At 33.6% G+C, this 10,000-nt stretch overlaps 2 protein-coding genes across 3 annotated transcripts in view; one reads left to right on the top strand and one right to left on the bottom strand.

Moving 5' to 3' along the window:
- LOC137638583 (uncharacterized) overlaps positions 1-10,000 on the bottom strand; it is a 244,971-nt gene that overhangs the window by 214,595 nt on the left and 20,376 nt on the right. The window lies entirely within an intron of this gene.
- LOC137638584 (protein white-like) overlaps positions 7,829-10,000 on the top strand; it is a 48,923-nt gene continuing 46,751 nt past the window's right edge. Inside the window, exon 1 of the mRNA XM_068370774.1 lies at positions 7,829-7,956. Coding sequence (XP_068226875.1) covers positions 7,915-7,956 — 42 coding nt within the window. The 5' untranslated portion in view covers positions 7,829-7,914. The remainder of the gene's footprint in view (positions 7,957-10,000) is intronic.

The following is a 10,000-nucleotide window of genomic DNA, read 5'->3' as shown; positions in this document are numbered from 1 at the left end:
TAGAACTAAGGAGGGCTAGGCAATGGCTGCTGCTAACTGAGCAAGTAGACCTATATACTCCCACAAACCTTCCTTAGCTCACAGGGATGGTGATGTTGCAGACACTACAAGAAGCTATGGAGCTTGTATGGGACTCGAACCCCAGTCCAGCCTATCGACAGTTAGGGAGGTTTCAAATAATTACAACACAAATTAGAAAAGCATAATGCTCCAAGCCAAATGAATTCAACATCGAAATCAGCCCAGCGCTGAATGAAAATGAGAGCAGTAAATATATTTGAGAAAAATAAAACATGTAAGAAAAAGAAATGGACATGGGCAGGATATATAATGAGAATAACACATAATAGATGGACATAAAGAATAACAGAATGGGTCCTTAGAGTTGGCAAAAGAATCGGGGGAAGGAAGCCAAGACGATGAATTGACGAGCTAAGAATATTTGCGGGTATAGACTGGTATAGAAAGACCATAAACAGACGCAAGTGGAAGGAGACTTTTGCTCTTCAATGGACTAGTAACGGCTGTTGTTTTATATATATATATATATATATATATATGGATGAGTGTATGCACACATGCATATATAATACATATATATTTGTATGCACACATATACACATATAAATGAATAATTATATAATTATATATATATATATATATATATATATATATATATATATAGACGTAAGAGGTACGTAATCATTCAATTTAGAGAGAGAGAGAGAGAGAGAGAGAGAGAGAGAGAGAGAGAGAGAGAGAGTGTAAAAATCAATACCTCTCAAAAATGAAGCCCGAATAGTGAGGTAAAGAATTATTAGAAAAATGCACCTGGATGAAGAAGCATCAGACAACGAGGAAAGGCGAATCTAAAAAAAAAAAAGGGGGGGAGGTCTATTGCCCCCTCCCCTCCCCTCCTTACATTACCCTTCAAACAGCAGTAGAACTGTCCGAAGGGAGGTGGAGGGTAGAGGAGGCAGGATAAGGAATCACTTTCAACCGGGGTGTCCCTCTCAGTGATTACTTCCATTCAGCGCGATCAGGCAGAGGCATTGTGAGACGCCCAATCTTAGGGATTATAAATTGTAAATCGAACGATGGGTTTCCTCTGACACCTCACAAAAGACGAGGCGATACTGCACCGTCTTCGGGATGGATCTGCGACGAGCCCTTTGAACACCTGAAGGGGAGGAGTCGGGGAGTGGAGGGGTGTAAGGGGAGCTACCCAGAGTCAGAAGTAGAAGGGCATTAGAGAAACAGGACGGGTAGATATTGGTTGAAATTGCATTGATAAGGCTTTAAAATGCATCTTGGATTTAAGCACCTAATCCAAACCTATAAAAAAAATTGCATATAACTTTGTGTATCCAAATGGGGTTTGCTTATCGCCATGGTCAGCAAAGCTGTACTAGTCAGGGGTACCCATACTAAGTTAATTTGCTGTGAGGGATCCAACTGAAGTTTCCTACCATCACCAATCCGCACTGGCTAGGGTGGTGATGAATAGGCCAAACCCCAGACATGAATGAGGACATGTCTGTAGCCTTTGTTCTGCAGTGGACTAAATGCGGCTCCATTTGTTGTTGTATAATATATATAAATATATACATTATATATATATATATTATATTATATTATATATATTATATTATATATATATATATATATATATATAGAGAGAGAGAGAGAGAGAGAGAGAGAGAGAGAGAGAGAGAGAGAATTCTCTCTATTATATAGGGAAGATTTTTCTGAACAATTCTATAATAAATTAAAAAAAAAAAAGTTTTAAAATAAGGAATCAAATTTTTCTAAACAGCCATTAAATCTTTGGTATAAATTCGCACACGTACAAAATAACAATGCCTCGTCCCTGCTTCTGAACGAACCTCAGAAATAATAGTGCTATTCACCGCGGGTCTGCATGAACCTCAAATTAGCTTATCAGGATTCAGTATGAATGAGAAACAGCTTTTCGAATACTTTTGAAAGCAATACATACACTGCATGTTAACTAAGCCTCAACTTTTACACTTTTCTTCATGGTATATTTGCAGTACCTTTTGCTTTCATTTTCTAAACAATTTAAGTTGAATATGGTTGCAAATATATGTATGACGTCTTAACCAGAAAATCAACAGTACCTTTTGCTTTCATTTTCTAAACCATTTAGGTTGAATATGATCGCAAATATATGTATGAAGGATTGTACTAGTAATACTAAATGTGTATTTCCAATGTCAAATACCTTTCAAGTTTAATGAGTATTCGAAATAATGGATATAGTTCTTAAGAGTATATGTGTGTACATCCGTAATACCTACTGGCTCTGATTGATTGATTGATTAATTATGAGTTATTTGGCATCCTGACATCTAAGGTCACTGACGCCGAATACTGGCTCTGAAGAGAAAACATAACTACGCACGTCCTTAAGAATCATGATCAATATAAAGAATATCGTTATATTTGATTGTGTGTCTGCATTGTTTGCGATTTCCTTTCTCTTGCCTTGCGATAGAGGGCGTATGACTTTACATTCTAGTGAAGCCTTAGCCACTGGAATTTTTGAGCTGGAGACAGGTTGGACTTTTCGAAGTTGATCTGAAAGCCTAGAGACTAGGAATTTCACGACTTCCCACCGAGCAATCCTTTCCCCCAAAAGAACTAAGCTGTTACCTCGTCTCAGTAATATTGACAAAGAGATGAATACCGTAAAAGCGTTTCAGAAAAGTAGCGAGCTTATTGGGCTCCACTGAGCACACTACCTGTTGCTTCGTGACGCCACACGCGGGCTCCACCTATCGGTTGGCAGGTGCCCCAAGGTAAAAAAAAAGATGCTCTCACTCCCACGCTTTTGGAATCTTCGTAAGGGGAGTTGAAACTTAAAAGCTGCCTTTTGTTCTGGCGGAGCTACATGACGAAAACATGACGCTGGTAGTTAGCTTTCACTCTGCCTACCGCTACTCCGAGTAAACACAGCAAGGGGCCAAACGTTCATCTTGATTTGCAGGAATATTCTTTACAAAGACGCAGGGGGAGGGAGATTAGAGGGGGGGGGGAAACTTAGAGAGAAGGGGGGAATGAGAGAAAAGGGAAGGGGAAAGAGTCGGATGAATTTCTCCGCAGGTGGTTTTGTGATCTGACCAGGTTATGGTCTTTTAAATGATACCCAGTATTTTCAATAGAAGACCAGAAGGGACTGTCAAGAGCTGCACATCTGAGAGAGAGAGAGAGAGAGAGAGAGAGAGAGAGAGAGAGAGAGTTCTTTTCATCCCTTTACTAATTTTCGTGACATTGTTTTATAAGTCTTCAGTGTAATAAGCTAATTCCTGGCGTATTTCAAACACATCTGCTAATTAAATCGGTGCAATATAATGTATCTGAATTAGAATTCAACTAAAAAATCAGACATGAAATGAAAGTTGATACTTAATTCAAAAGGTTCTAAATAATTAATTCTGCGTCTCATGGATTTCCATCAAAACTTTAATTATCACAATATATAGCTTTTGAGTGTTATCTTTAGGACAGAAATATGCCATTTATTTTAAACATTTAAAATATAATTATAATCTTAAAAGCTTCAGACGAAACCTAAATCAAAAATTTAAACTTCCATAGATATTAGATATCGGTTTAAAGGCAAAATTATATTGATAAAAAAGTTAACAGTAAAAGAATCAAGAGAGTATAAAAAACACACTTAAATGCAAAACTACAGTACAAAGATATTCACCTCCTGTAACAAAAAAAATGGACTTTCTTTCACATCAGGTTGGCAGAGAAATCCAAACATTTTTATGACTGCGTGGTATAAAGAAAGAAGATATTCTTTGGTGCATTCCAGGGAAAAGGATATGAGATGGACCCACTGACAAGGAAAATTAAAATCCTTTAAAGTTTGTACCTAAATAAGACTTCTGAAGAAAGACAGATCCTTTAGGACCTTTCTAGAAAAACTTTATTCAATTTTCGGTGACAATTTCCACAGTCGTATATAATTTTATGATTTCTTCCATTGATTTCCGGGCTGCATTGTGACCCACCAATGTCTCTACCATACTGCTAGGGTATGTTGCAAGTTTTATCACTGATGAAAAAATTAATATCTGAATCATTGAAATAACAAATTCATTTTTTTTTTACAAATTAATATCTGAATCATTGAAATAAATTCGTTTTTTTTTTTTTTTTTTTTTTCCCAACACTGATCTAGATAAAAGAAGGTCCTTAATTTTCAAACTCTCAAATTATTAAAGATTAATATAATTCTTAGACAAAATAGAATATCTCATCAAAAAAAAAAAAAAAAAAACAACAACAACAACTTAACTCTTATGCGACTGCCCAGAGCGCGCCACTTGGCGGTATGAATTTCATCACGAAAATCTCGTTGATCAAATTCGTACTCTACAGTCATCAATTCCTTAGGTTTTCATTAACGACTTCGTTGATCAATTTCGCACTTTACAATCATCAATTCGTTGAGTTTTTATTAACGACTGTTGTGAAAAAATCAATTTGGGTCTGAATATTCACGCAACTATGCACACGTTGAGTGTAACGTTAAAAACCATTCATCATTACTATAATAAACATTATAGTATTTGGTGTAACCAACATGTGAAAAGGAAACTCAAAAGCCAATAATGTAAGCAATGGAAATAATGAGATCATAATGGTACAATAAGACATATTAGTCATGGGTAGTGCCATAGCCTCTGTACCATGGTCTTCCACTGTCTTGGGTTAGAGTTCTCTTGCTTGAGGGTACACTCAGACACATTATTCTATCTTATTTCTCTTTCTCTTGTTTTGTTAAAGTTTTTTTTTAGTTTATACAGGAAATATTTATTTAAATGTTGTCAATGTTCTTAAAAATATTTAATTTTCCTTGTTTCCTTTCCTCACTGGGCTATTTTCCCTGTTGGAGCCCCTGGGCTTTATGCATCCTGCTTTTCCAACTAGGGTTGTAGCTTAGCAAGTAATAATAATAATAATAATAATAATAATAATAATAATAATATTATTATTATTAGTAGTAGTAGTAGTAGTAGTAGTAGTAGTAGTAGTAGTAGTAGTAGTAGTAGTATACTGTATACTACATCTTATATAGAAGAGTCAATCTATTTATCTGCTGTATTTAATTATCCATCTGTGTATTAATCAAGCAATCAATTAATAATCTATATGTTCATTCAATCATTTGCTTCTTTTTATCTCGATAAGAGTTCAAGCCAGGCATAACTACGCAAATTAAACTCCTAAACTGCAACATTGCACAAGATCTTAACATTTCCGCTTCCTAAACATCACAGAGGAAGAAAAAGAATTCGTACAATGGAAAAACTGAATTAAATGGATAAACAAATAAATCAATTATCTATACTAATAAATAAATGCATTAAGGATAAATTTTCTTTAAATCTAAACATGAATCTTTTTTTTTTTATGAAATATTGCTTTTAGGTGTTTTCGAAAACTAAGAAAATATATCCAAAAGACTCAAAAATTTTTAAACTTCTAAAGAATTCCTTACAAAACTCAAAATTTTGATCAAGAGCCAAAAAAGAAAGGTAAGGGGCATATTTCAACACCTAAAATTAGATTTTCCTAACCTTTAATCTGCAATTAACGGTGATGATGTTGCAAAACCGATAAAGAAACTATTGATCATTTCCTTCGTGTCATTATCACTCAAAGGATAATCACATTCAGGAAATTAGGCTTGACGTAATGAAGACGTCACTACAATAACAGAAAATGGACTTGATTATAAGTTAAGCTAAACTAAAATAATATACAACAAACTATTCCAATCCTAATCATTTAAATTGAGTTAAGCAAGTGCGAACTTGGTTAACCACAAGTAAGAAGTTGTATTGTAGACACTGATATTATATCCAAAAGAAGATATTTAAGGCAGTCGCTGGTAAACGAATAAAAACAATAGCTCATAAAAATAGCTGGTATTAAAATCATATTTCCTGAATATTCCACGTAAAATTCAGTGCTAATCCAGGTAAATCATTAAGAACGCTAGCAAAAGATATTTTTACCTTTTTCAAGCAGTTATAACATGTTTTTATAATTCGGATACTTATAGTAGTATATTACACTACTACAGACACATGTCATTAAATAGCTGCTGCTGTTGTTCATAAAGAGCATGCTGTCATAAGAAAAATCAATCTGAGTTATCAAGCTACATAGCAATTTGCCATTAGCAAACTAAGAAATAGAAAGGATTTAGACCCAACCACATACATTCAACAGATAAAGTTGCCATAGATTAGAAAAGTATACGGTTAAAATCAAAGAAAACGTATACTAAAATAGTAGAAAACGAAACGTTTTATTCATGGATAACAGTAGAAAACCGATGCACGATATCAACTGTGTTTCACCTTTCAAATTTATTGCATTTTCTATCGAAAAGTATCTGATAACCAGGTTGATTTATTGTATTTTAATACGCAAGGGAAACGTTACTATTAAATTAAGAAGTTTCAAGAAATAAGTGTTTATCATTTCTTCAATATGATCTTTTTCCCGTGTCCAGTACTGTCATTAATTGATGACGAAAATGTATATCATTGATTAGCGCTGTATTTTACTATCTTTATATCGCAGTGGTACTGTTATTTAGAGCTCTGCCATTAGAATAACTAAATAATCAATTTATAATCATTAATAACTATTATCTGCCGATAAAAGGGAAATACCCCAGTAATTTGATTAACAATTAATATTTTGTAGTCTGATTCTTGTCCTAATTTGTAAGGTAAATACGAAACGTTTGAATGACACAGGAAAAAAAACTAATAATTCCAAATAACTTTGAAATGATTAATGTGATGTGAAGCAATCTTATGATTTAGTACTTAAAACAAAAGAAAAAAATGGAAACAATCAAGAAAAAACGAAATGTCGGCAAAATTGGATATAGGCTGACAAATCCTTAATAAACACTTCATGCAAATGTTCATGACCTTGAGCTTCAAGAAAAATTAATTAATAAAAACTATTGGACGACTGTGAAAATTAAAATGTCCGATAACGGGAAAAATTCAGAGGTCTAATCCCGGGAAAAGGTAAACGTCTGACGACAGAGATTCACAGAAAATTAAACTCTTTGACAACGGGAAAACTAAAATGTCTGACGACATGGAAACTTAATAGGCCTGACAAGTTAAAATGTCTGACGAAGTGCAAAATCAAAATGTCTGACGACATGGAAACTTAATATGCCTGACAAGTTAAAATGTCTGACGAAGGGCAATATTAAAATTTATGACGACATGGAAACTTAATATGCCTGGCAAGTTAAAATGCCTGACGAAAGGAAAAATGTCTAACGACCGGAAAAAAAAAATTACATGTCTGACGACAATAAATATTTAAATGTCTGGCGGCGAAAATAAATTCTAAATGTCTGACGACAATGAATATCGAAATATCTGGAGAAATGAATTTAATATGCTTGCAAAGTTTAAATGTCTTGCAACGAAAACTTAAATTCCAGATAAGAAAATCTAAAATTTCTGCCCCCCCCCCAAAAAAAAAAAAAAACTGACAACGAAGGACATTCAGATATCTGTTTACTGGACAAATGAAAATATCTACAGGACATTATACCCTTAATACAATTCGCATTCCCATACCGCCACTATAAAAAAAAAAAACCCTTCATAAAGATACATTTGAACAATATTTACGGCTGTAGGGGAAAATTCACTGTTATCACCCGATACTCAACAAGCATAGAGATAAGATAAAACATAAAGATAACCTCTATCGTCCCATATTGGGAATCTTCCAATAAACAGTTCAGAGCTGAAGTTGAACGACTGTTGTAATGTGTTGATACTCAATCATACTAGACCAGGTGTGCTAGCTATAAGGTCTTGCAAAATGGCTGAAGTTACGGGTATAAGTATAAGGCAGCGGGCCACAGTGAGTATTTATAAATCTGTATTTTTTATTCTTATTTATTTTTTTTTTTTTTGGATTTCATCCGCTTTTGATAAAAATTAATCGCATATGGCTATTCCATCTCTTGTTGGGGAAAAATGTTGAGTAACATAATGGATGTTTTGGCTTGTTCAACATCAATGTGGTATAATTAATAATAATAATAATAATAATAATAATAATAATAATAATAATAATAATAATTCTTGTTATGATGCCTCGAGTTAAAAAATAAAAATAATCTTTAAGTTATCATTACAAAATATACTGCAGTAATTCACGTTAATGCCGATAAATATTTTTACATCAGTATGAAAATATATATAATTTATATATATATATATATATATATATATATATATATATATATATATATATATATATATATATATATATATATATATATATATATATATATATAATCTCAAACAGACAAGTACAACATGTTGAGAGATCTACTTTTGCATTTGGGTTGATTACAATTATATAACTGTATAGAACCTTTTGTTCACAAGAATAAAAATCTGGCAAACATAATTGATAGTTGTCTCCCTTCTCATTTCATAAAACACAGAGTGAAAGCAAATCCTGGTTCAGTGATAATTTTTGACGTGCTTATTTGAAGAAACAGGGGGCTTATCAATTTTGGAAAAGCAACAGAGCAATTTTGACTCGGTGCTGTTGCTCAGAAAGTTTATGCTTCAACTGAAAATCAATACAATTTGACCATAAAAGGAACCATTTCTGTTAGAACCAAAAGTAAAAATAGTGGGCTATCCTCAAATCTATATAACAATCTCACCTCTTCCACCCCCCATCCACACACACACACACACACACACACACACAAACACACAAATAGGAGGGCAGAGGAAAAAGAGTTTTCTAACAAATCTCACTTTCCATACTCTCAAGAAAAAACCGATTCTAGTTTAGGTCTGCTGGCTGGGCTACCCTTATACCTACACTATATTGCCATCTCTTCCCCTCCCCCATCCATACCTTTCCCAAAAAAAAAAAAAAAAAAAAAAAAAACACACACACACACACACACACAAGTAGGAGGGCCGAAGGAGAGGAGTTTTCTAACAAATCTCATTTTCCGTCAACTCGAGAAAAAACACTCTTAGTTTAGATCTGCATGCTGGGCTACCCTATCTACATAACATTCCCATCTCTTCTCCTTCCCCGTCCACACCTTTCCCACAAAACAAAACAAAAAAAAAACAAAAAAAAAACCCCACACACACACACACACAAAATAGGAGGGCCAAAAAAAAGGAGTTTTCTAACAAATCTCACTTTCCATATCGTACCGATTAAGCCTTCTTTTGTTTAGGTCTGCATGCTTTATGTCACTCAAAACATTCCCTCTTCTACCCGTATTTTGGATATGAGCTCCTCCCACCATGGTGAAGTGGGCTTGTTGTCACAAACACAGGTAACAATATCTAACAGATATTTGTTTTAAAAATTATTGTATGTAAATTCCTATTTCCTATCTATGTCTCGGTCCTCTAGATGGATTCTTAAATAGAAGAAAACGAAAACAGTCAGGATTCACAGTATTTTCCTATTTCTTTGTGGTTTTATTGTACATATACATATATATTGTATATACACAAATTATATATATATATATATATATATATATATATACATATATATATATATAGAGAGAGAGAGAGAGAGAGAGAGAGAGAGAGAGAGAGAGAGAGAGAATGTATATGAATATACGTCTGTATAAGTATACATACCCTATATGCATATATACACCAAGTATGCATATATACCAAGTCATTTCTTGTATTACTATTGTAGAGCATTGAAGAAAAACGCTGGAATTTTTCTCTCTTTTGTTGAAAAAAATTTCATTTTATCCTTTTAACTAAATATCTGTTGGCACCCTGTTCCATGTCTACTTTCCATTCACTTGATATTTCTTACCTTCTTTAGTGTTTCCTCAATTTTAGTCTGATTGTGTTTACGAATGTCTTTGGTGTTTAGTTTGTTTATTGTTTTTGGA

This window comes from Palaemon carinicauda, chromosome 3 (genome assembly GCF_036898095.1).
Source record: "Palaemon carinicauda isolate YSFRI2023 chromosome 3, ASM3689809v2, whole genome shotgun sequence".
In the NCBI taxonomy this organism is placed as follows: Eukaryota; Metazoa; Arthropoda; class Malacostraca; order Decapoda; family Palaemonidae; genus Palaemon; species Palaemon carinicauda.
Note: the sequence above shows the minus strand (reverse complement) of the source record. Positions and strands in the feature narration are given on the sequence as shown.